This window comes from Hippichthys cyanospilos, chromosome 1 (assembly GCF_059441005.1).
Source record: "Hippichthys cyanospilos isolate Australia breed blue-spotted pipefish chromosome 1, RoL_Hcya_1.0, whole genome shotgun sequence".
In the NCBI taxonomy this organism is placed as follows: Eukaryota; Metazoa; Chordata; class Actinopteri; order Syngnathiformes; family Syngnathidae; genus Hippichthys; species Hippichthys cyanospilos.
This window is the reverse complement of record NC_142369.1, coordinates 12,712,452-12,740,105: the sequence shown is the minus strand read 5'-3', so window position 1 is coordinate 12,740,105 and position 27,654 is coordinate 12,712,452. Positions and strand designations below refer to the sequence as shown.

The following is a 27,654-nucleotide window of genomic DNA, read 5'->3' as shown; positions in this document are numbered from 1 at the left end:
GCCGTTTAACATGCAGAATTTTCAAACATTAAAAGCGCAATTTCTGAAGATTGTTTTTAAATCGGAAATTTGAAACGAGGCTGCCAATTAAAAGACTCATATGCAACGTTTTCCTTAATTTAATTATTCCCTTTCATTCACCAATCATGTAATTTTAATATGTTTTTTTAATTGAAAATAAAACCTTGTAGAAGTTTTCGGCTTTTATTAGAAATATGCTAAGCGCAATATCACAAAAAGACCTTGAATATTCTGTATACGCACTAAAAGATTGATGAACGCAATATTTAACAGGGACCTGAAATTACATCGAGTATTATGATTTTAAGACAAATCAGTAGTTTAAAACATTTGAATGGCATTTACGGTATTGTATTTTACTTTTGACCAAGAAGTGAAGTGACGGGATTTACGGGAACTCAAATCATTTTGAAAACAAAAACTTCACCTGCGGGGCGGTCCAGTCAAGGTCGTTACGTTGACGCAACACCAGCCTATTGGTCAGCTTCAAGATATGTAAATGAGCAAACGAACACGATGACGTCAGTTCCCCCTCCTCCCCCTCCCGCCTGAGACACTGATGACAGTGTGCGAAACAAACATGGCGACGGCGTCAAGCGGACGCGGGTTTCTGCGAACTTTACTGGTCTTTATCCACCTTGCGGCTGGCGTCCGGGCCGGGCCGGCGCTGGCAGACCCGCGGGCCGCCACGCGGATCATGGGCATGCGGCTAGAGCGCAGCGACATGCCAGCCGGGACCACCGAGCGCGGCGTGATCCAGGTAACCGAGGGAAGCGACATCCTGGTCCGGTTCTACGGGCTCCACTTGTTCCCCAACAGCTCAGCGCTCGTCCGCTTCACGGAACTTTACTCCAGCGAGTCGGAGGACGATGCCCACGGCGCCGTGGAGGTGCCTCTCAACCGGACGTGCCCGGAGCACAGCAAGGACTTGGTAGTGAAGGGCACCATGAACGTGAGTAACCACAACACCTCCGGGCTGGCCAGCGTCACCGTCAAGCAGCTCCGCAAGAGCGAGGTGGTCAAGGTGTTCGCCCTGTGCGTGCGTGACCCCCTGGACCCCCCGGACGCATGGTCCCTGCTGGACGAGCGGGACGGTCGGGTGCGGGTAGTGGAGGTGAAGAAGTCGCTGCTCCCCGTGTGGCTTCAGGTGAATCAACTACTCATACTTGTACACATACTCGTGGAAAAACAGAAGAACTGTGAAAAGTTTTTCTTTTTTTTTAATCAACAAGTTTGAAATGTATTCAAGTACAGAAAAAATAGAAATTTGCTCCTATGTACTTTTTTACATTACTCATTTTGACGACTTGACATAATGAAAAAAAATTAAGTGCACATTTTCTTAAAGTCATTTAGGTCAAATCTAATGTATTTTTATACATAGCCCTTGATCACAAAAGCGTGTCAAAAGTCCTTACACCTTAGGTCTCAAACTCCAGTCCATGAGGGTCGCAATCCTCCATGTTTTCGATCCTGCGCTCTTAAACACACCTGATTCAAATAATTATCTCAGCAGCGAGCTCTGCACGAGCTTGGAAATGATTCTAATCATTTGATTCAGGTGTGTTTAAGAGCGCAGGATCAAAAACATGCAAAATTGCGGTCCTCGAGGACTGGAGTTTGAGACCTATGCCTCACACAAAAATGAACATCCCCTGATCCAGACCCCACACCCAGACAAAGAAAAAGCAAGGGAAAATCCATTGGAAAGGGTAAAAAGAAGAAAACCTTGAGAAGGAATAACAATTGGATGATTCCCTTCTCCATGATGACCATGCTACAATGAATACAGAGTGAGAAACATTGATGAAATGATACAATAAGGATACTGTACTTAAAGGAATGCCCGTTTTATAAAATGAAGCACTGCGGTGGACTACATTGATGCAGAATCTTTCCAACATCAGTCATTGCATTATCATCATTATCATCATCATCCCTGATCATCCTCGCCTTGTCTGCTTTCTTGAGTAATAGTGGCGGTGGTGGGGGCTCGCAGATAAAAATGCCAAAGGTGATCGAGTGTTACAAGATGTAGTTTTACCAAATGTGCTATTTTAGAAAACAGTAAAAAAAAAAAAAAAAAGTCTTAAATGACATGAAATTTGAACATTTCTACATTGATAGCCTCTCTAATTTTTGTTAAAAAACACACACACCTGTATTAACCCTTTAGACATATTTGTAATATGTGTATATCACTAGTTTAAAAGGTTGTACCTTGCTAATGGTTAGCGATAAAGGCATACAGTGTAAATGTTGCTTGGAACAATTTTGCATTTTACAGGGTTAACAAGGCTTAATAAGGGTAGAAAAGACCTTAAGACAAAAAAGCTTACAGTGAAACTCCTCTACAACAAAATCTGCATGTACAAACACATCCCCCAGTGTGAAAAAAAATCCATGCATTGAAACCTTTCACGCTCTCTTACTTCCTTATACAAAGAAAAATGCTCTGTTGCATAATACGAAATGTTTTTCCTGCATTTGTGTTGCACTGAAATCCATTTGGGTAAAAAGCAGCCTGCAGCAAAAGTCTGGCTTGATTTATACTTGACCCGCTCGGTACGCATTTTGCAGCACTTTATACTCAGCGCGGCTTTCCCGCGCAGTCCGACGATATTCTCCCATACTATAGGTGGCAGAAAATGGACTGTACAGCATACAAACAACACTTCTCTATAACTGAGGTAGAGAATCCTAGTGGATTCAAACAATCTAAACAGACTCCTCATCTCTCCCCAACATGGTGCTTGCCAGGAGTTGTTTACGGTATTTAGATCGCGGTATTCCTTTTCAGACAAATCATAAAGGTGTTTGCACCGGCAAACTTCCATAAGCAATAGTTCGTCTGCCATGTTGTCTGCTTGTAAAGAAATTCCGGAAGATATGCATTATGGAAAATGTTGTCCGCGTGGACTCCCTGCCAAGGAGGTTGGTTGCTAAAATAACGTCGTTTGACGCGTGGAGTTTGCGGACCAGTCAAGCTTAAACCAAGCTTAAAATTTGAAGACAGGATAAAAGTAATAAAGTTGAAAGATGGATGAAGCAAAGTGAAAGACATGCAATAAATTGAAATCTGAAAATGAATGCTTATTGTAGATTTGGCAGTTTCTTTTTTTTTTTTTTTTTAAGTTGGATCGTTTTGTTTTTAACTTGAGTCAGATTGTAGATTACACAACACATTTTTTATGTTTACGTCCGAGACTTAGATTTGCTATAGTGAAAAGTCTTGCTGTTGTGAAAAAAAATTCTGGCTGCAAATATGATTTTGTTGTTGAGGAGTTCTACTCTATTCAATGATAAGGAAAAAAAAAAGTCATTTTGTGAGTTGCGGTCCTTTTGTATTTCTCTTGCAACTTGCTGGTGACATTGTAATATTGTAAATTAGAGTACGCACATACAGTAAAGACAATCTGGCTGTTTTTGTTAGGATTTTCACCCCTTTCTGACCAACTATTGTACATCAAATACCTGCAATCCGTAATCTGAAGTAGGCCAATTGCTGATTTGTCTTGACAAGTTCCAAAAAATACCAGAGTACAACTGAATCATTCAACGGATGGACTTGTGTTTTCAAAAGTTTACAGATGGTCGAATTAATCTAAGAAGATTAAAGTGTGTTTTAGGTTCCTCCTAAAATCTAATCCTAAACCCCAATATCGTCAGAAAATGGAATAGGAGATAGGAAAAGGAGATCTGAAAATTTGACTAGTATTTGTTTACTTGCCGCCACTGCAGGTGATCCTCATCTCCTTCCTGCTAGTCTTGTCGGGTATGTTCAGCGGGCTCAATTTGGGCTTAATGGCTCTAGACCCCATGGAACTGCGCATCGTGCAGAGTTGCGGCACCGAAAAGGAGAAGAAATATGCCCGCAAGATTGAGCCCATCCGCCGCAAGGGCAACTACCTACTGTGCTCACTCCTTTTGGGCAATGTTCTGGTCAACACCACTCTCACCATCCTGCTGGATGATCTGACCAAATCGGGCGTGGGTGCGGTGGTGGCATCCACAGTGGGCATTGTGATCTTCGGCGAGATCGTGCCCCAGGCGCTCTGCTCACGCCACGGCCTGGCGGTGGGCGCCAACACCATCCTGGTCACCAAGTTGTTCATGCTGCTCACCTTCCCACTGTCCTGGCCCATCAGCAAGATCCTGGACTGTGTCCTAGGCCAGGAGATCGGCACGGTGTACAATCGCGAGAAGCTGGTTGAGATGCTAAAGGTGACAGAGCCTTACAACGACCTGGTGAAAGAGGAGCTCAACATGATCCAGGGGGCGCTGGAGCTTCGCACCAAGACAGTGGAGGACGTGATGACCCCGTTGGGCAACTGCTTCATGATCCACAGTGACGCCGTGCTGGACTTCAACACCATGTCGGAGATCATGGAGAGCGGTTATACACGTATCCCTGTCTACGAGGGCGAGCGTTCCAACATTGTGGATGTGCTCTTCGTCAAGGACCTGGCCTTCGTCGACCCGGATGACAGCACCACTCTCAAGACCATCACTAAGTTCTACAACCACCCGGTCCACTTTGTCTTTCATGACACCAAGCTGGACTCCATGCTGGAGGAGTTCAAAAAAGGTTGGTATGGTGGTGGGGTGGCAGGAAAATGTTTTAGCTACTCAATGTCATACATACTTGGACTTACATTTTTTGACTTTTTTTTTGTACATGTAAAACACATTGATAGAAACTAGGTTCTGTGATTATTCTAAAAGCTATATTTGAGCTCTGTTTCTCCTTTTATTCTTAAAATAGAAATAATGCTAATTGGCTTCCAGTCATTCAGTAGCTCCTTGCAGTTAATATTATCACATGCATTTGACAACTTCTTCAGCACCTCCAAAAATAGACTAGAAACGCCTGTGAATAATGGCATGTTCACTAATTGATCTGGATCTCGTGCCAGATGCTAACAATTGGCTTGGGTTCGCGGTTGTGTTCTTACTGGTTTAAAGGAAAATGCTCAATGCGCTTTTTTCATCCTGTGATGATTGATGAACAAGTTAGTGCTAGCCGCATATGTTGCCTATATCCCATCAACGGTCGTTAGCGTCTAACTTTTAGTCGTCATCGTTCTTGTGGTGTGTGAAAAAGCCAAAGAAAAGGAAAACGGGGTCTTTTGATGAGGTCTGGTGAGATGGTTCTCCTGCTGTCGTTAGACGCCTCAGACAACCATGTGACTAGTGGTTTATTTCCGGCTAATGACACGCTAACCAATGAATTTGTGGCAAGATTATTAGCGCATTTTATTTTCCCCTTAGGATATGTTTTCGTCCTTCTTCAAAAGAAAGCAAAAGCTACATGAAATATTTGACGCTTGTTTAACTGAGATGATTTCAATACTTTTATGCTAATGTTGTTAGCTAGCTAACCAGTTACTGTTACCTTCCAATGTTAGCGCCACTTCACATTTTGTGGTCTTGTTTTGGTGTTGGAAAATGGGAAGTTAATTTTGTCTCATGCGATGGAGACATTTCACCCCTCACATTTTCTTTCCCAAGAGCAGAAAACCTGACCTTTGGTCATTTCAAGTATCACAAAATTGGAGACCTGAAGATGCATTTGTACCTACTGAAGCATCCGGTGTGCGTAATCTCACATGGCGGCCACGTGGTTTAAACCCGAGATTAGGAGTAGCTCATATGCTACCGCGTGCGCATATAACCTTTGAGACAATGTGCCATTTCTTCACAAGAGCACTATAAACAGAGTTTCTTTTAACCTTTTATTATTATTTTCACTTTACGCATTAGTCAGGGACAGATGTGTCATAAATAATTACACGTTGCACTACTTTTACCTTTGTAAATTAAAAACAATGGGAAAATAGTACCAATTCAACTCATGAACATAAGTAAAAAAAAATTAATTGAAATGTACTCTAGTACTAACTGATACTAACAAAAGTACTAACTTTTCCCCCCATCAGTTACATACAACAGAAAAATAAATCGACATACACAATAAGTTCTATTCAGTAAACGTACACAATGTTTGTTCTGAGAAGAGACACCTTACGTCACGTAAGAAAGTTGTAAACTGACCAGAGGTGGGGAAAAAGTTGAGCAATCTTTCAAGTAGTCATAAAAAATGGTTGACCTTTTTTTTTTTTTTTTTTTGCAATGATGCACCATGCGGGAAGTTTATTTGTGACAGCCCCCAAAATCAATTGCTACCCCTCCTTTGTTTTGTTATTTTTCAAGTTGTTCCATCTTCCACACTGAAAAAAACGCACAAGCCTATTGTGACTAAATATTGATTGCAAAGTGCAGATATTCATTTTAAAATGTATGAAGTAGAAGTAAAAACTCATCACAAAAATAAACAGGCCTACCCGAATAAAGAAGGAATCCTGATCACACGATCGGAAATCAGGACCAATCACATTTTCAGCTGATTGGAATAGTTTTTTTTTTTCATCTTTATCTATTGATTTCTTTATTCATTTATTATTTTTATGTTCTACAATGAAGAAAAAAAGTCCTCAATACAGAGATATTGCCAAAAGAAAAACATTTATGCATATACATGCGTTTTATATTCTATGCAAAAATACAGCCAGAATCAATGGAAGTAAATCCAGCCAGTGGGGGATCGCTCTGGCTATTGTCACAGGAGTCTAATGTGAAGCTAGAGTCATGCAACAATTATGTTGTCTGCTGAATGGAAATATTTTAATAATTTCACCAAGGTATCCATTCGGGACTCTGTATTGGCAGAATCAGGTGACTCAAAAAATTGATGCCGATGTCCTTAGTGTAAAGTTCACGTACATGAAAAAATACTTAATTTTTGGAGGAGACCGCACGCACACCAACACAAACAAATCAAGGCTTGTTCTCAACTTATAACAATGCTTCTTTCTTTTACTTCTCTCGCACACTTCCTCTTTGCCTTCCCGGTCGGACATCTTGTCTTGTGTCTCCGTTAAAAGTGAGTGCTGGGGCAGCTGTGGTGGTTTAGAGGAGTCTCTTCCTGTCGTGTGTCACAGGGATTTCTGCTGCTGTTGTTGTTGTTGAGTGTGAAGTGGCAGTGAGCCAACAAAAAGCTCTGCGGTGTATCTCGGGCCGGCTCTGCGGGAGGGACTGTCTACATACTGTACATACACACAAAAAACACAAGATACTCTGGTGCTTTGAGTTGTGAGTTTAATTAATTCTGTGACCAAGCTTTTTAAGTTAAAACACTTTCTCAAATCAGCTTTCCTTGCTGAGCCTGTTGAGTTGCCAATAATTAATTCTCGCTGCCTTATATACGCTTTTGAGTCGCACCAGTTATTGGCCACATTAATGATTTGGAAATGATAACATTTTTTTTTAACCGCATAAAACTGTAACCAAACGGGGGCATAGACTTTTTTCATCCACTGTTATATGCTTAAACCTGCGAGCCTTGTGAGGATAAGCGGCTATAGAAAATGGATGGATGTTATTTGCTTATACAAACATACAATGGTACATATTTCCTCTGCTTTAAAGGAACAGTGAATATTAAAAAAAAGCTAAATGTGCTTCCCTGTTACACAGAAGGGACATCCTATTCTTGCTGCTTTCCACCTCACATCCATGTTGTGGCACAGTCTGGTGTATACTGAAAACCCCATTAAAATAATTAACTTCAATGTAGCAGGGGCGCATGCGCTTCTGCGGTATTGGCTACGGCCTTCCCATGTCAGGTGGCCGCATGATAGACATGTAACTCAGACTCCCTGCCGGGGTCTCAAGTTCCACACTCCGCTGCCCGGCGTCCGTTACCACGGTGACAGCGTCCAACGCAAAGGAGTCTCTTTGGGAGTTCAGAAATGCCAGGTGACCTTCTGAGATGGCGACACCCCGCTATTAGCCGTTATGAAAACTTAATGGCACTTGCAGGAAGTAGCAGCGGGAGATAGGGAAGTGCAACCGGCAAATTAAAGGTCATAAAGTACAGATATCTATCATAATAATGAGCAATCATTATCATCATGCAAATCTTCAATGGGCATCCCAAAATACATGCATGCAAATACATGTGACAATTACTCGAGCTATCAATGGAATATTCCATTGAATAATTGAAAGCCCATCAATAAATTAGTATCAGTCGTGGATTTTAGGCATGTTTCAGAAATAGCTAATTTTCTACACGTTCTGGTCAGTAACTGGTCTACTTAAGTATTGTGAGAGAATGTTTTTCCCTGCTATATAAGAGTACAATATCATCTTTCTTTTAGTAGGTTTGGCTCTCATAATGTCACAGAACACAAATGAAGAGTAAAATCAGAAATTGGGATTTTGTGAAATTGGAAATTTATTTAAAGGCCTTGTCACCCAGGTCTGAATAAAGATACATATTTTGAGTAACCATGGAATGAATTAAGTTGATTGTATTTCCCTTAGTTCCCATGGAACAATATTTTGCTAACATGATCAATTTTGCTGGTATCCAAGCAGATGGTGGTCACCCTTTGTGGCTGCATTGTAGCTCGATCCCACAAGTCCTTATGGAAAAAGGTTTAGAGGTGTAATTGAAGTCCAGAAACAGCTTGTGGTTGTTAAAGAGCCTCAAAGTCAGCGGGTGTCATTGTGAAAACACACACAAAGGCGAGTGAAGCCTTTCGAGGCGAGAGTCAACAGGCTGTCACATGATCTCCTTCAGCTGCTTGCCTTTATTTTATGATCTCATGTACACATAAAAATATGATAAAAGTTGTGGCATATTTAACAACACGCTGTGTTGCTTATGATACTCATATACAACACTTTTATTTTTTTATAATCATACAAGTGCATTAAGTTTAAATGAATAACAAAGTCAAAGAAACTCTATTGTCTTTATATGAAATATTGTACATGAAAGTCCTAAAAATCCATTTAACGATAATGTTGTCTTACCATTAAACAAATCAGTCAATGAATAAGTAAAAATATCCATCATGAACCAGTCAGTTGAAAAAGCCATTATGTTAATTAATACATTGCCTTTAAATTAATCAAAATATTGTCAAATCAACTACAAAAAATATTTTGAAAAACTTAACCAAAATAAACTATCAATAAGTAAATGTGGTTTAAAAATGTTTTGTACATTTTTTGGCTGCATCTAGCAATTGTTTTCATATTATTCATCTGTTTTTTTTTTATTATTCCTTTTCATACAAACATGTAAAATTGACATTGCATAAACGCACACATAAATTGATAGTGATTCACTTATTGGTGAGCCTATATTTCAAAAAATCATCGTTTTTCATTGGTAAAGCAGATAGCCAAAGTCTCATTGGGTCAACACATAGATAATCTGTCTGATTTTATATAGGAATATGAGAATATTTAAAGAGGTTGTAACAAGAAAAGTCCACTTTTTTGAGCTTTTAACCATGTTCCAATGTTGATTCATCACCCTAAACACTTTTGAAGTATTATTTTCCTTCATTAATGCATTTCTAAGCATTCCTTACTTGTTCTACATTCTTTCACCGGCTATCCGTGCAGATGAAAACTGCTTGAAGTGCGCTTATGACGACAAGAGCAAGACAGGAGTAATTCATACCCCCCCCTACCTGTGCAAGAGAAAATCCATGCTGACCTTATCCACATCTTTTAGTATAATTTTGGTTCTAGAACTGAGGGGGAGAAGTGTAGTACAGTCGGCCAATTAAACAGCAGCATTTTTATCATTTAATTTTTAGCTACAGTTTACTGTAGAAAATTCTGAAATGGCCAAAATGTGTGTTTGGGAGTACGCTGGCGGACAATCAACATCAGTAGTGAATAATTCAGCTGCGGGCGGAACTATTGGTATGAATACTGGGTTCCTAGAGGGGCTGATTTGATAGGAATAATGTGTGTTGGTGAGAATGGTGTATTGATGCAGTTTTGCATTTTAATAGAGATAGATAGATAGATAGATACTTTATTCATCCCCGTAGGGAAATTCACACCGTAGGGAAATTCACAATGTCAGTAGAACTCTTGATTTTGGCCCTGTTATTCCCGCTCTTGAAATACTCTCAATCATCTGCGAGCCTCATGAGGATGAGCGTTCAAGATTATGGATGGATACATGTTTTGGCTAGCCGACTTTGTAGCTACATCATGTAGAGGGTGAGACAGCTACTTGGTAAGGTGCGGTCGTTTTACTTCCTAGTTAGAAATATTAGTACCACAAAATTCATATTTAAAAACAAATAATCTTCAATGTGCCAAATGTAATTTATATGCACATACTGTGGAAGCTATTTAAATATCATGTTACGGCCCCTTTAATTTTGAGAGGTTGGAATTCTGAGCATTTGACTAGGTCTCCCAACAATTAATTAATCCATTATCAAAAATTGTCAGTTAATTGATATCATTATAGTACTTTACTTACATGGTTTGGTTATTTTCTTTTGCTTTTTAAGTCAACATTAGAATCTGCCTATTAACTGATTGATTCAGGCACGCAATATTTAAATGGCTTAATTAACTCACAATAGCTCTCCAAATAAAATGTATGTATATATGTATGCCTGCATTCACTTTGTTCAAATACCGCAAGTGGAGTGTGTGTCTTTGGCGGGGCTTCTTTGTTGTTCTTTTTGTCAATCGTTTCCCAACCTGTTCACTTTGTCAAGTGTCCTGACAGCTTGTCCTCTGTCACCTTTGTACCATGACACCAACACAAGCTCGCATGGTCACACTGACATCGAATATCTTAGCAACTTGGTGCTAATTGTAGCCACTAACCTCTATGCCAGTAAAAAAAAAAAAAAAATGAAATGCTTTAAATGGGGCTTCAGTTTTTCTGTAATCGCCGTGAGCAGACTAATCTGATGACATCACACAGACACACCTGAAACTCAGCTACTGCTTTTTGTGAAGGGCGTGTTGCCCTTTGTCTGTCTGGGGAGAGAACGTTTGCACGTGCTAAACCGCTAATCAGCATGGTGTGGAGGAGGACATAAGACAGGAAATCCAAGAAAAGTGCCACGAATTTATTTACCTGTCTTCAATTTATTGCACTTAACGCTTTTCTTTGTGCTCTTATCCCTGTGCCATATTGCTAACTGGTGATAATGAACACTATTTTATTCTTTAATAATTGTGTCAGGTTTGCTGTATGTTAGCTTTGTGCTAAGTAATGTAACAGCAGGTGCTGCGTAAGGATCCATTTTGTGAATGGGGGGGGGTCGTACCGTACCTGAAACTGTATTGGTGCCAGTTGGCTGGCTTAGTCTAACATTAGGGAGTTATAGACTATGAATACAGTAGTTTATACATGTTTCCCCCACTAAGAGAGGGTACTGGGGCCAAGGAACTATGTGTGAGTTGAGGAACTTTGTCGCCATCTTGTAACATTTAAGGGCAGTTATAAACCTTCGCTCTCCCTTGAGAGTAACTTGACCAAATACGGGACTCAAAACTGTGCATGCGCACGTGTTTGTTTTTGTGTGCGTGTGTGAGATGCCGGAGGCGTGTGGCGGCTCTTGTGTTTGGTAAAAAAAAAAAAAAGAACTTTGAGTTTCCTGCCAGAATGTGAGCCAGTACTCACGGTAGCTGCATCAGCATCAGGAGGGTGTCTTTGACTTTGGGCCTTTATTTGTGGACTCAGCTGACACATGCTCACAACGCCAGGCCTGTTGTTGGAGAGCATCTTTGTCTGTCTACTGTATGTGTTTGTGTGTGCCTGTGCTCATCAGTGTGTATTTACAATAACTCTGTGTGAGGGCTGTGTGTAAGTGTCAGTGTGTGCATGTGGGTGGGTGTGTGTTTGTGTCTCAGAAAGCATGTGGGTTTGTGTGTGTAGTTGGGTGTATAATACTATTGGGTATGTACATACAGTTTGTAAGTAACTGTACAGTCTTCTCCAGAAGTATTCGAACATCAAGGTTTTTGTTGTGTAGTGAAAAAATATAGTCAGATGTCACCATACTTTTCACTTGAAACATGCATGGCTTCAACAAAAAGGTAGCATATCCTGAGTTGTTTCATGTTCCAATACATTTGCTCTTAATTTGATACCTGAAAAAAAATCTCACGTACCCCCTGAATTGCCTTTACGTACCTCTTTTGGAGAACCACGAGTGTACACATCTAGATTTAAGCTATATGAAATCAAATCCGGAGTTCTGAACTTTTGTCTCATAGTCATCATTTGATTGAAAAGCCGATTTTTTTTTTCCCCCCCAGTATACAACGGACACAAAAGAATTGACCTTGCCCTTCAAATACTGTCTCCGTGTGAATGTCTAGGTTTTAAGTGTAAGGTGTAAGTAGGTAAATGTGTGTGCAAGAGTATCACTGGAAGCTCAAGTGACTCCAGTCATTTGGAGTGGGAGTTTGTTCCCCAGGGCTCCTGCTGCTTTTGAAATATTGACTCAACAGAATACACACACACACACACACACACACACACACACACACACACACACACACACACAGTGAGTTCCTTTTCCATTACACATTGTCTCTATTTCCATCTCAAGAGCAACCCACAAGGACTTAAAATCACAAGTGGCAAGCCTATAGCTAAGGCTTAGCACCAAAAGCTAACGTTGACACTGTTGTGTTCAATGTGGCATGGTATTCTAAGTGTCATTGTTAAGTTTGTGAGACAGCTCCAATGTCATCTTGTTGGTAATGCATTTATTAATAATTCCGCTCATTATTTCGTAAAGGTCTTGAGAAAGTATTGTATTTGTGTATGCCTGTGTGTGTGTGTGTATGTATGTATGTATATGTATGTATGTATGTATGTGTATATATATATATATATATACATATATATATATATATATATATATATATATATACACACACACACAAGTAAATAATTGTTCAGTTTACATGCATGCGTTGGTCAAAGTCTGTATGTAAAGATAGGGTGTACACATTAACCGTGCCTGATGGCTTATCAGTAGACATAGTCACATTATAGGAATGCATATTGATTGTTGATTGATGGATGGCCGATGCCCTGATTGTGTGTTTTACAGGAAAGGGTCTTCGATATGAGTTCTTTGTTGTGCATGAATAATTAATTCGAAGAGCAAACACCTCAGCCAAGGCACTCACTCACGCACCCTTTCTTTTAGAGGCCTGGATCAGGTGGTCTATTTTGTGACTGATAGACTTAAATGCAAGACACTAGTTACAAATTATAAAGTCTAACCTTGCAAACATGGCTGGATAAAAACATAACACAGTTTTTATTACCTCATTATGACAAATGAGAAGGAGCGACAAGCCAGCTCTTTCTTTTACACGTTTTTCTCTGCCTATGGCAGGCAAGTCCCACTTGGCGATCGTGCAGAAAGTTAACAACGAGGGTGAGGGCGATCCCTTCTATGAGGTCCTAGGGCTGGTCACGCTGGAAGATGTTATCGAGGAGATCATCAAGTCAGAAATTCTGGACGAGTCGGACCAGTACAGTGAGTCAACGCTTCATGTTTTGCGCATGGCTTGAGCCAGTTCCTAATTTTGTTGTTCTGTATGTTTGTTTCTTTGTTTGTTTTTTTTCAGCTGACAATCGCACCAGGAAGAAGGTGGCGCCCAACAAGAACAAGAGAGACTTCTCAGCCTTCAAGCATGAGAGCGAGTCCAAGGTGAAGATCTCACCTCAGCTGCTGCTGGCAGCCCACCGCTTTCTGGCTACAGGTAGGATACATTTGAATAGTTTATATTAGCCGTTGGCCAATAACCAGATTAGCGATATACCGTGATTTAGAAAATCACTGCTATTTAAAAACTGCAAAACCCGCGTTGTCTGACTTAACGGGCAACTGCAGTGTGCAGTGGGAGCCTCCTCTCATCGTGACTCATACGTGGGTCCTCCCCAGTTGCAGCAGCCAGTTACATTACAGCTGCTGTTGTCCGCCTCCTCCTTTGCTGGCTACACTGTCAGTATGTTTGCTACTTCAGGAAACTACAATGGGTAACGTGGCTGAGATGTCAGTATCATATGGAGCGCTTATGTTATGGGTGTCCAAACTCTGTCCTCGAGGGCTGCTGTCCTGTCCTGTTTTCCCCTACACACCTGATTGAAATGATCAGGATTGTTATCAGGCATCTGCTTAGCTTGCTGATGAAATGATCGTTTGAATCACGTGTGCTGAGAAAAAAATCCTACAAACATGGAGGGTACGAGACCGGGTTTGGACATCCCTGGTTTATGTGATGTCAAGGTAGGACAGGAGCAGTCTAGCAAGCTGTGTGTGTCTCTCAAAGCGGACCAAGGCGAACACCACCCCCCTCTCCACAACACAACAAATGAAGTTGGACGTGTGAGAATTTTTCAGCTTTCAAAAATAAGCAGACAGTCAGTGAGTGAGTGAGTGAGTGATGATAGTTTATTTCAAATCAATCATTTTTTTAAATTATTGTTGTGCTGTAGATTTATACTTATTTTATACTAAGTGCACATATTTCAGTTTAAGAGGTCATGTATGTTATTGAACGAACCCCATTTTGCTCACTGAAGGATTGTTTTTATTTTAACCACAGATTTCTCTCTCTCTCTCTCTCTCTCTCTCTCTCTCTCTCTCTCTCTCTCTCTCTCTCTCTCTGTCTCTGTCTCTGTCTCTGTCTCTGTCTCTGTCTCTGTCTCTGTCTCTCTCTGTCTCTGTCTGTCTCTCTCTCTCTCTCATATATATATATATATATATATATATATATATATATATATATATATATATATATATATATATATATATATATATATATATATATATATATATATATATATATATATATGCTTGCAATTGAGTGAATGAGATGCCTCTTTGAAGTTAATTGAAACCATTCACTTTTTTTTCCTTTCTTAGTACACATGACTGATGACTCCGGTTCTCATGTTTCACTCTACACAGTGCTATTTTGTGTCTCCACTTGTTGATGTACTCAATAACGACAGACATGTTTGCCTCTAGTGGTGATAGATTCCCTCAGTTGGGTTTGCAGGGCTCGCCGCTTCTTTGTTTGCAGCATGGGTGCGGCCTGAAATGCCCTTGTCACAATCTTGTTCTGCTCCTTTGAGTCGTGTTTGCCATGCAGGTGATAAGTTAACCATTATGGAATACTGTATGGCTATATAATATGACCTGTGTGGTGAACAAATCCTAATCAGTATAAGAAGTGTATATTTAATACATTATTTATTGTATTCCCACTTACACAGAGCCTTAAAAGTCATACATTGCTTCAAAATCGAGGCTTCTTGTCATTACATTTCCTTGCCAATCTCAGTTCACAAATGTTCAGAAGATTGATAGTCTTTGTTGCTAACCGAAACAGCAGCTCACTCCACTTCCTATGTGTATTCAGAGGTGGCCCTGTTCAGCCCAGCTCAGATATCCGACAAAGTGTTGCTGCGAATCCTGCGCCACCCCGACGTCATCCAGGAGATCAAGTTCAATGAGAATGACAAACGCTCACCGCATCACTACATTTACCAAAGGGGAAAATCTGTCGACTACTTCATACTCATATTGCAGGTAAAACTTGTCAAACTTTATGTAGTTCGTGGAAGCACCTCTGATGTACCACATTTCCATTATAGTTTATTATACTAAGTTTCATACATTTTATAAGCAAAGTCAGTTGTCTATGCACCTCATGTAAAGGTTTGTGCGAGGGCCTGATCGATGTGTATTTTTTAGGCTGATGATAATTCCAGTACTTGTCAATAAAAATCCGGTAAACAATCAAGCAGCTGACAGTAAAATAACTTCTTGTCCCAAAATTCTTAAGAGAAATATTGATATGAATTACAGGGAGTTACATTTGACTGTTTTTATTTTTTTACATTGTTCTTGCCTATTTGTTTAGCTTCATAACAGAGGAAAAATTGGACCCCAAAAAAAGTTTTTTTTTTAAATCGCATTTCAACAGTAAGGCAAAACAATGGGAAGGCAAAATGTCACCTGATTTGTGAAAAGAAAAAAAACTAAAATAGGTCAGTTAAATCGGCCTGCCAAATAATAGATCAAGGCCCTGGTTTGTGCACCTTTTTTTTTGTCATGTGTCACATTCTCAGCATTTTTTCTGACTAATGTTGACAGTGAACATCGCGTTGGGGGTGCTGTTCTAAATTGCAGATTTGCTAGTTTGTTGCATCAACAAAAAGGAGACAACCTCACTTAGTTTATCGGGAACATCTGTGGGAATGTTTGTTCTGTTGATTTGACCAATGTGATTCATGTAAGACGTTCACTCCTAACACCAACTGTGAACCAGTCATATGTGCTACATTTTTTATCAAGTTTTAGAGTTTTATTTTTGCTAATCTTAAAGGTCGTCATTAATTTGGTGAGGCTGTGTCTCAAAGCTGGTACTGTATTAACCAACGTATTATGAACAAATAAGTTAGATTTGGTGTCATGAATGTTTTCATTAGATGTCTTTACGAAGGAGCACTGACTGATTCTGTTGATTCTGCATTAACTTACCGCCTTAGCCACAGACTATCTGCCATAATCCTGTCTTTTTTTTTTTTTTTTTTAAAGAAAAAAAATGAGTCTTGTGTATATTATACATCGCATAGTTGCTTAGCTGCTTGGGTCTGTACCTACCAGTATTTTTGAACAGAAGACAAACCTAAGTTTTACCGTTTAGCTGCCATACACCTGTCATTTGCAACTAAAATGTGCAGTTTTCTATATCTTTGTTTTACATTACATTGAGCAATTTTTAGCACTATGGCTACACACAACATAACAAAGGTCCAGAGTGTTTCGACTTTGTTGCTGGTTCAACAGGTTGGTGATGATGTAGACTCTATGTTAGCTTCTTGCTTTAGCCTCTGATCGCTTAGCCTCTTATTCTTGTCGTCGTGAGCACAAGGTTGAGTATTTGTGGGCTGGTCACAAAACACTGGTTGGCAACACCCATGCACTCAGTCATGCACTTAATACACACACATTGTAGTCTGATGGATGGACACTTGACTGATTTTTCTGGTGAGTCATTAAACAGTGGTTTTGAACTTTGGCCACATACACACCAAAGTTACAGCTCTGCATGCCATTGAGGCTTGGTAGGGGGTGATGTGTGAGCTTATGGAGATACACATCCCCTATCCCCTCACGCTCTCTCGCAGTCCAAATATTTCACCTTGTCACACTTACATGGCTCAAACATTCCCATGATGGATACTTTGACAGTGATTCAAATTGGGTATAGTACAGTACAGCATTGGTCACACCAGACAAGTTCGCAATCCACCTACTGGCTTAGGGAATGATAAAATATACTTGCACTGGGGTCAAATGGCGCAGTCACCCAACATTATAACATGCCGTTATTGTAACATATTTAAAGTTCAGAATGTTTAAACCTTATTTAACGGTTTGTGGCCGTTTATCGTACCATAGTAACGCAAATCCAATTCAGCTCAGCATGTGTAACCAAGGGTCAAAACTACTTTTGAAATGCCTTATTGTAAAAGTCAAAGTATCAAATGTGGAATTATGAGTTAGAGCGGAATACAGAATGTCATTTCAGTTTGATTTTCGATTGAATAACAGCTTAGAACTGTAGATGAATTTATAACAAAACGGCAGCGCACAGGAGCAATCAACTTTCACATGCAGAAAGGGAGAAGGAAATCAAATGCAGTCACAATACATTTTGAAAATGTCACATTATAAACTTTCAAGCTAGAAACATTTCAAACTACATTAAAAGCAAGTTAAGTGTGTGCTCAACCTCATGATTGAAGCCCGAACTGAATGCACTCTGCAAAATTAAGAGTCAATAAGCGAGTCTAATGCAGTACCTTTTCAGGAATGGAAAAACATTTTGCACCTCCACACTTGCTGTTGAAGATCATTACACATGTGTTATTCCTCTTTTTTTATTCCACCCGTTTTTGTACGCGTTTTACAAATTACATAATACGAATTACATGCACAACAGTCGACTTTTACTATTCTTTGTTCTAGATTGAACTGAATTAGCAAAAATGCATTTTTTTTCAAAGAGATTTTGAGGGTTTTGTTTGTACAATGTTATTCTTGTTGTAGTGGCGGAATGTGTTTAAAAAAAAAATAATGGCCAATTTTCTTTGTTTTTAATAGCGCTAATATTGGCCAACCGTTTAATCAATCATTCTAGTCTGCAACTTGGATGAGCCACATTTAGACCATATTAACTGCTCCGCATGTTTCTAATGTACCGTTTCAATCATCTCTAATGTTCCATATTTACCCCACGTGTAACTGCTATATGCACATCTACTCTAATGTACCCAAACAGACTGTGTACCTCTAATGTCCCACATGAACAATAATGATAATGTCCAGCTGTTGTGGATGTAGCAATGCTGCGTGTGGATTAAGTGTCCTGTTGTTATCGCTGCATTTCACACATTCCAACCGACCCGTTGGCCTGGACTGTGCTGACAAACAAGCCAGAGGCCTCCTTAGCCTCCATCATCAACAACCAATCGCCCCCCCCCCCCCCCCCTCCCCCAATAGAATTTTGTCATGTGACTCAGATGCGCACGTCAACTAAAATGTCTTGTATAGTTTTGACTGCACTGACCTCTAACGGCCAAACTTTGTAACTACCACATCTTGCACTGGCAATCACGACATCAAAACCTTTAATAGATGTACGGTATATATATTTTTTATTTCATGTATACTTCATTGAAGTAGACATAATTAGAAAAAAAAAAATTCCAGAGCCAATATACAGCCTGCACAGCAAAGCACTTTGTGCTATATATTTGGATTCAAATATTCGAATAATGTTTGATTGTATGCATCGGCTATAACATAATAAAGCATGAACAATGAGCTAAAACAAATAATAATAATAATTAATGTTGAATGTTTCCATCAGGGCCGAGTGGAAGTGGAAGCCGGCAACGAGAACATGAAGTTTGAGACAGGACCCTTTTCCTACTACGGCATCATGGCGCTCAGTGCTCCCATGCTGGGTGAGAAGCACCAAACATGACACACCGATCCAAATTATCATCCCTGGACATTGACAATTAAAATGGCGGCTTCAAATGCAAATGGTCAACTTTCTGCTTAGCTTTGGCCATTGGACATTACATTTGTTTTTCTTTTCATAACACATCCATCCTCATTTTTTTAACTGTGGTGTCCGATTCGAAACTTTTTAACGTGTTTTTTTTTCATTTCACCAGGAATAATTAAGAAGAAGAGGCCTTTAGATTAAATATACGTATATATTTCTTTTCAATTTGAGCTGAATTTTAGCTTATCAAAAACTTTATTTGTTGTCTGTGCTTCTGTTTTGATGAGAAACGTTGTTCTGCTTGGCTCAACAGAGCCAATAACAGAATTACCTTAAAGCTAAATAATGCAATAAGTTAAATACATAGTATTAAGAAAACAATTTTTGCTCACACTCTTAACAAGAGTTGAGTTACAAATAACCCAATGATGTACTGACCCAATAACTGGATGCATTTGACCCATCTTTCTGGTGTTGATTTTGGTTGTTTTGCACAAGACAACCTCAAAACATATGTTGTTTTCTATTTAAAAAAAAAAAAAATGCACACACATACACAGTTGGGTCAATTTCACCCAAATATCTGGTCGATCCTTTTTGACCCATAATTGCTTTAACTTCATTTTTTAACTCATCTGTTCGAGTGTGTTTTCTAAATATAGTAAATGTAATTTTAATTACCTAAATATACAAAAAAGTGAAATGTGGTATTTGCAAAATGCTTTATTGTACTAACATGTATCTGTCATTTACTGTAAATACAGTAAATAAATTAAACAATTATTTACAGAGCCAAATTAAAAAAAAAAAATATATATATATATATATATATATATATATATATATATATATATATATATATATATATATATATATATATATATATATATATATATATATATGAATGTGTGTGTATATAAGGGAATACTGAATTATTGCAATGAATAGAGTACTTTATTGTAAAAGAAGAATTTGCTTTGACTTTGTTGAAACCCATCTCCACCCCTTCTCTCTTTCTCCATCTACTTTTTCCTCTTTTTTTCCCCTCATCACTCCGTCATGCAGGGTCTTCAGGTTGCAAAGTATGAGACAGTTTTTCATATCTTAATCCCACACTATGTGCCCACAGACCCTCAGAGGAAAATACTCCACCTTAGTTTTTTTTGCATGTGCTCACCTTGTCTGTTGATGTAATGGCATCCCACCTTTTGCCCCCTCCTCCCCCTTCACCCCACCCCTCGGTCGCCCTTTGTACTTTCTCCTCTCAGCGGCCGCCCCTCGTCCCCGACACATATCCTTTAAGAGGTTTTCTCTGTTCGCTCGGTTGCCAGGTAACCTCCGGCATGTCGGGGTTTCTTAACACCGAGGGGAGGGCGGGGCCTTTATTATAGTGGGGTTCTTCGTAGACTGGCTCTTGATTGGGTTGGATATGTAGTCGAGAAAGTACTTGAGAAACCGGCAAAGTGGCATTAGGCGCTAACATAGCGAGCTGTAGTATATTGTCATTCACTGCTCCTTCTCATCTAACACAAGATGCAAAAAAATCTCCTTTATTCACAAACTGCTGGTAGATAATGATAATGAGACTGCTATTAAGTGGATGCCAATGGACTCAAAAACCGGAAGTAGAGACCAAAAGGTTTGGTTAAACACTGCGCTTAAAAAAAAAAGTCGTGATTGGCAGCTTTCTGACACAAGCAGCAAGTAGACACCAACCAAAATAAAACAGACTTGGTTGAACTAGGTTTTTGCAAACTCAAAAAGTATTAAGTATTTAACATATTGCCAATTAACTCACCGAAAATTCACTTGATGAGCACCTGACATCCAGTAGGAAGCTTCTCAAGACAATGGAAGAGTATAGTTCAAATTTACAGAAAAAATGAATTGGTTAAAAGTGCCATTCTAATTACTTTTTGTCAAACCACTAATTCATTTTCAGGGGAATAATAAAGATATGTACTCAATTATTATTTTAGCTTTAGTCCAGTCCCCATCCTCTGTAAACAGTGGGTGGTCTACTGTAATTATGGAAAAAAAAAAGTGACACAAATGTTTGTTTTTCCTTAAGTTTCCTGCTGGATGTTAAAAGATTAACAGCAAGTCATAAACATCTAGCCACTAACTCAGAAACGTTAACACTCCTGGTTTAGTTTAGCTTGCCTTAGCTTAGTTTTGCTTTGTGTCGTTTATCGTCGCCGCCCGAAAACAAACTAGAAGAATCTAACGTTTAAGTTGCGTGTGTAGGGAAAACCGTATCCTATGACTCACTGAGGCCTCCTGCTGGACGACTCACGCTGACTGGTAATAGGAATGGTGTGTGTGCGCGCCCGCGCGTGCGTCCGTCTGTCGGTTTTTGTCCGTCTGTCTGCTGTGTCAGCACGTTTGTGCATGTCACAGTTTTGGTGTGATGCAGTTAGTGGTTAGTCACCAAAGTGTGCGTGTGTTCTTGTGTTTGACACAAGGTGGAAAATAACCAAAGGAATTTTTGGAGGAGGCCTCAGGGCCATCGTTAATACGTATATTAGAAAGGTGAATAAAGGGTTGATCGTTTGTGACTAATTGTGTGACAGAACGGCTGATGGAAAGTTTTTTTTTTCCCTCCTTTTGGTTTCATGTCCTCATCCAGCTGCTTTTTAACGTGAAACAATTGGATGACTATAAAATGTTTGAAACGTGAGAAAGATTATAGAGACAGTAAGACCTCAGTGTGAATTGCATTGCTCAACCTATGTGACGTATTTGAAATGATCATCAAAATACATTGTGAATTCAGTTATTTACATCGTAGTTTTTAAAATAAAATTTGGTGGGGAAAATGATTCACTGTTTCTCAAGTCAAAAAAAATGAGAGGATGGATACGAAATGGAATATTAATTCAAATCATAATAAAAGTAATAGAATCATTTGACATTTTCTAATGTCTAAAAATAAAAAAATAAATCATGGATTATGTGTCCATGTGTGTTAGTTAGTCGGCACTGTGTTGCATGAACATTGTTTGCATCATTTGCATCACAAGTAGCTTTTTTTGTGTCATGTACTTCACTTTTCTTACTTTTTTGTTACATAGTTGTCATTTACTATTTTTAATTATTAGGCAATACTAAATAAACAACAATAATTACTAAGTAAAGTGGGGAGAAATCTTTTTGTTAGACACTTTAAAGAAAAATGAAATTTGATCTGATTATTTAATTAATCAATGGAATGTTCAATAGGATAATCAATTCTTAAAATATTTGATTTTAACAGCCCTACTTGAAACCCTAACTTGCTGTTCATATGCCTAACCCAAGGTTAAAGTTCTCATTTGAGACCTTAACTGTTATTAGTTGAAACTCAAATTTGAAACCATTACTTGGAACCTTAACCTGGTATTTATATCTTACACTGAAAAACTTACTTTGGCTTTAACCCGACTTTGAAACCCTAACCTTTGAAAGATGTACTTGATTGATGTTTGAAATGCTAACCCGGGCTTGAAACCAATGCGGCATTTATCTGTTTAATGTAGGAGATTTTTTTCCCAGTTTTTTTTTTTTTTTTTTAAATTTTAACCACATTTTTCATAATCGTCAATCATACTCTATATAGCGGGGGTCCACTGTATGATGACTTGCCTAAATGAAGCAATTTTTTTGTTGTTGTTGTCATTGACAATAGATTGGCAAAAATCTAATTTCTTGTGCCACCACAAGCTCACCAGTTGAATTCTTTTGTTAATGAACTCCAACTCTCCCTCTAACTTGGCACATATGTGTCTTCTAGTCCCAGCCAGGCCGTGTACAATATCGGCGCCTAATGCGTATGTGACTTATGCCTTGGCAGAGTTCCGCTCGCCGTCACACCTCAGCGGCCTGAACCGCACGTCGTCGCTGAGCGGCACCGACCGGGCCGAGTCGCTGTCGGTGAGCGGCAGCAACACTCAGCTCAACTCTCATCTCAGCAGTCAGCTCAACTGCAGCACCATCTACACCCCCGATTTCTATGTCCGTGCCCTCACCGACCTGCAGTTTGTCAAGGTACGTGCCTTAAGGAGGAAAAAAATGGCTTGCCCCTGCACATTTTTGTTTGAACTTAATAAGGATAAGTGAAAGATGAACGTAATAGTTGAATGGTAATTTTGAAAAACTTTGACTAAGCAAAGCTGTTTTTTAATTGATCATTTATTTTTGACATGTTGGAGAGCCTTAAAGTTCTAAGCAAAATTTGGACAATGATCATTTTTGTTCCCAAAATCTCGCACGTCCTGCTGGAATTGCATAGAAATGTCATTGCATTTTGAAATTTTACCTGTTTTAAAAATTTGCTGGAAATTTCAGCTCCCTAGTGTTTTTTTTTTCCCCCATTGATACATACATATCGTAACAAAATCAAAAGAATTTCCATAATTTGTAACATCATGCCACAAGGGTTAAACCAGGGTGATCAACGCATCGCCCACGGCCAACCGGTCGACTGCTTAGCTATTTTAGTGGCTGAACTAAAAATGGATAAATAACTAAATAAAAATCCAAATTCAGCCGGACGAGTGTTGTTGTGACTCTGCTTCTGGGAGGAACTTCAAACTAAAAGCTGTCAAAGCCGTTTGCGTCATACGCTACGTGTACCTTAAGTACAGGTTAGTTTGAAGGATTAGCCACTACCATACAGTGGCTTGACAGGCGGCGCACTTCTTTAAAATATAAAAAATAAAAAAATGAACACATTATGTCACATTTGGGCTGCTGGAAAAGTAGATCTCGGAGCAAAAAGGTTTTTGGGCACCCCTTGCTTCAAACAAACTAGAATTGACAATAATTATTATAACCCCGGTCTAGATCACGCGCTCGCAGTACCAGAACGGGCTGATGGCGTCGCGTCTGGACAGCACGCCGCAGTCGCCCGCGAGCGTCCACCAGGTGGTCGGAACCAACGCCTCCGACGTCACCCTGTCCGAGCTGGATCCCGCGGGGCCCACGGAGAACGGGCCCGACGAGACGACCATGCTGCTCCTCAACCAGCAGAACTCGCCTCATGACGCCAACCACCACGGACAGCTGGATAACAGTATCTAAAGCCTCGCCCTCCTCTTCCTCTCCTCCTTCTTCCCCCGCATGCTTGCACGCCGCCGTCAAAGAGACTCAGGGAGACTCACACCACCCCCTCCGAAAAAAAAAAATCCAAATCGACCCGTGTTTCGGATAGATTCGATGTTTCGATGGTGGACGCGAGACTGCGTGTCACCATGGCGACAATCAGCGCGATGATGAATGTAGCGTTTCAGTGGGTCGGTGTGTGTGTCGCAGGAACCAAAAATAGGGAAATTTTACTTTGAGAGAACTTAATTTATTTTGTACAAGAAAGATTGGGGCCACATTGGGAGGGGAGGGGAGTTTGCGAGTTAACAAAAACAAAATTAAAACAGCGTAACGCGGACTGAACGCTTTTAACAAAAATCCCCACGTAATCGATAGCCACGCGCACAAAAAAATGTTAATTGCTTGTAGGTGCCATAAGATGGCGGCGAAGTGCTACTTCTCTGTTAGATGGCAAATAGTATCGGATATGTTCCGACAAAAGATGTGAGAATATCCTCGAGAACTTGCAAAAGTAAGATTTAGTGTATAAAGTTGGAAAATTACGTTTAAAAAGTCATTTTTTAATTTTTAATCTAGGGATAAAATTGGAAACTTTGACAACTAACAATTTAAAGACTGCAACATATGAAAATATTTTGGGAAGTCTTACAGAAAATTGAGTACCTTACAAAACTTTATATCAGATGACCAAAGAAGTTTGCAACGCTACCCAAATATTTTTTGTTACCAAGAATACAATTTTAACATTTTACTCATAACTTTTTAAGCACAAACTATATTACAGTATATGGAACATTTGTACTGCTTAGAGGAGAGAATTGGAAAATCTGAGTCTGGAAAATCTTAATTGTTTAGAATAAGTTCAAATTAACTATTTTTCTGTCAATAGTTTTTTTTTTTTTTTTATTTTACCAACATTACATTTTTTTTCACTTAGTCCAATTTTTGTATGTGTTTTTATATGAATAATTTTTTTTTTTTCTTTTTCCTAATGCTACAATTTAGTTACCGGAATGTTATAAGTGCTTCATTTTCCCATTATTTCCAAATATTTGCGTTGAATCCTCAGAACATTCCAACCGAATTAACGTAGAATTTGAACTTTTTTCGTGATGCGTGACTTTATACTTATAATATCAAAACTACCTTTGTTGCAAATTTCTGGCATTTTACTGATAAAATTACAGCTTTTTTTCAGTGTATTTTTCTCAATTCTTAGTTTGTTGTAAAAAAAAAAAAAAAAAAAAACATTTTTTTTTTTACTTGCAATGTTCAGACTTTATTTATGTGAAATGACACATTTGGATAAAATTTAGACTGTCCAATCACGATATTACAATTCTTACCAAATAACCTATATTTTCATTAAATTCATTCTTTTTTTTTTTTTTTTTTTTTTTTGGTAAATTGAACAGTTTTTGTTTTGACCCCTCAATTCAAAACATTTTCAAATTTTACCCTCCTATATATCTTTTTTTGACTATTCAAAGTTCCCAGCGTGGCCCGAATCTTCCACTGTACTTTTGAAACCGTTCCATGTATATTTGTTTTCTCGTGTAGCGGGGGGAGAATGTGACTTCAATGTTAAGCCTTGATGATTGTTGGGTTTTGTTTTGGTTTTTTTTGCCTTTTGACTGTTTGTGTTGGGTTTAATCAAACGTGGGGAAACGTGGAGCACCGTTCAAAATGCGACACACTCCGACTATGTTCTACTGTAAAATATCAAGTGAGCCTCTTAAAGGAACACACAAGTTTTTTATGCAACATTTGTGCTTGTTTTGTTTTCAACTGTAATTTGTTAAAGCGATACTAATTTGAATAATAACTATTCCTCATTGAGACACTGACAGCAGAAGAAAGCTTCTGCTGTAACTTTTTTTATTCACAGGTGAACATAGCTTTGTTATATATACTTGCAGGGCATTGTGGGAGTTTACTGTGAATGTTTTTTTTTTGGTTGGTTGGTTGTTTTACGCAGTTGCATGTAACTCATGGTACGTTAAATTCTAAGGCTGGAAAAAAAACAGGAAAGTAGCAATAATTGCTCAGAAACGGAAGCAAAATGGCTGGAAATTTTGAAAATACGGTCGTAATATTACAGGAAGGAAAACCTCAAAGGTTCAGTGAATAGTTCTATTTTGTTTTGAGAATAAAAGCCTAATTAGCGAAATCTGCCAAAATTTTTCAATTACCATGAGTAAGTCACAATGCAAGAAAACATTTGAAATGTTTTTTTTTTTCATATTTTTTCCACTTTAGCCCACAGTTTGATTTTTCATACTTTTCTCACATTTTCTTCTTTAATTATTTTTTTAACCTCTTTTTACAGCTTTTGGTTTAGTATATTTTCCTCAACTGTAATCGTAAATTTAAAAAACTTACTCAAGAAAAATTGAACGTTTTATGTAGCTAAAAATGCCGGCTGTACAAAGCTGTCCTTGCTTTAGTTTATTTTTTTAAATTACATTTTTTTCCTCGTAAATTTACAAATGTCGTTTTCCTATACATTTTTTCCCAATATTACGACTTTATTTTCACTGGCCAATTAAGAATCTCTTCAATTTTGGAAAAAATCGTGCAAATTGTAAAAGTGTATTTTTGGGGACGTCTCCCAAAATCCTAATGGTACCGACAGCCTGTTCCAGACCACTTAAATTCAGCATTTGCTGGTTCTATGTGAATATTTGCCAAAGAAGTTTGGCGAATCGCCTCAAACTCCCCTCCCCCCTTAGAGACATTTTACATTGACGTTTTTGTTGAGCACAACACTAAGTGTGTGTGGGGTTGGCTGATACACACGCGCGCTAGCATGACGTGTCTTCTGTAATTAAGATGGCTGGACTAGTGCAGCCACACACACACACGCATCCTCAAGTGTAACTTAGCTCCGATTTGTGGCTTACGTGGAGCATTTCAACGCAGCCCGCAATGTCAGTTCAAATACCTTTTATGTATGAGTCAAAAAGGAAAATATATATTTTTATGGTTGCGCCACAATTTACACAGTTTCTTTTTCATTTTTGTTCCTCATTATGACTGCTTTGGGAAAAAATGATAGCTTTTTGTGTTTATTCATGGATGCACTTTAATAAGGAAAGCAGTATTTCCCCTACCACCAAAAAATATGCCAATAGCTTTAGTTGTTTTTTTTTTTTGATTTGCAATAAGGACTGTTCAAAAACTGCTTTCAACAATAATACTTGTCATTTTGTTGCCTTTAGCCTATCTCTGGAATTCTCGTCTTGTATTTTTTTAACACATGCACGCAATCATTCAATTCAATCGACCCTGAATGCTTTCAATCAAATTGGGGTTTAAGTTTATTCCGCGTGCCTGACAGTCAGTTCACTTTGTTGTTTTTGTACCTCAAAACACTGTCGACGATCGCTGTTGTGTGTGCGTTGTTTTCCACACTGATCCGGGAGCGAGCGAAGGAAGGACTGACAAACTGAAAAAAAAAAGAAAAAATGTTGGTTCTCCTCGCTAACTTCCCAAATCCCAAAAAGGTTGTAAATAACGTTTTATAATTTCTGTCCTAATGGTTTTCATGAATGAATGTCATAAATAAACCTGAGATCTATTTCTCTA

At 38.9% G+C, this 27,654-nt stretch overlaps 1 protein-coding gene across 2 annotated transcripts; it reads left to right on the top strand.

The window, feature by feature from the left end:
- Nucleotides 1-580: 580 nt before the first annotated feature.
- LOC148429277 (metal transporter CNNM4-like) lies at nucleotides 581-27,654 on the top strand. Of its 2 annotated transcripts, XM_088421110.1 has the most exons (9): nucleotides 759-781; nucleotides 841-1,168; nucleotides 3,763-4,609; nucleotides 13,281-13,424; nucleotides 13,516-13,650; nucleotides 15,316-15,485; nucleotides 18,838-18,934; nucleotides 22,814-23,007; nucleotides 23,806-27,654. In XM_088421110.1, the coding sequence occupies exons 2-9, from the start codon at nucleotides 968-970 to the stop codon at nucleotides 24,040-24,042; spliced, it is 2,025 nt and encodes a 674-aa protein (XP_088277236.1). In that variant the 5' UTR covers nucleotides 759-781; nucleotides 841-967; the 3' UTR covers nucleotides 24,043-27,654. The 2 variants fall into 2 exon arrangements, with proteins under 2 accessions (XP_088277229.1, XP_088277236.1); XM_088421103.1 differs by having other exon boundaries at nucleotides 581-1,168.

Coding starts and splice junctions, on each gene's coding strand:
- LOC148429277 (XM_088421103.1), top strand. CDS start 581: ATGACAGTGTGCGAAACAAACATGGCGACGGCGTCAAGCGGACGCGGG. Junction 13,651..15,315: donor CCACCGCTTTCTGGCTACAG/GTAGGATACATT, acceptor ATGTGTATTCAG/AGGTGGCCCTGTTCAGCCCA. Junction 15,486..18,837: donor ACTTCATACTCATATTGCAG/GTAAAACTTGTC, acceptor TGTTTCCATCAG/GGCCGAGTGGAAGTGGAAGC.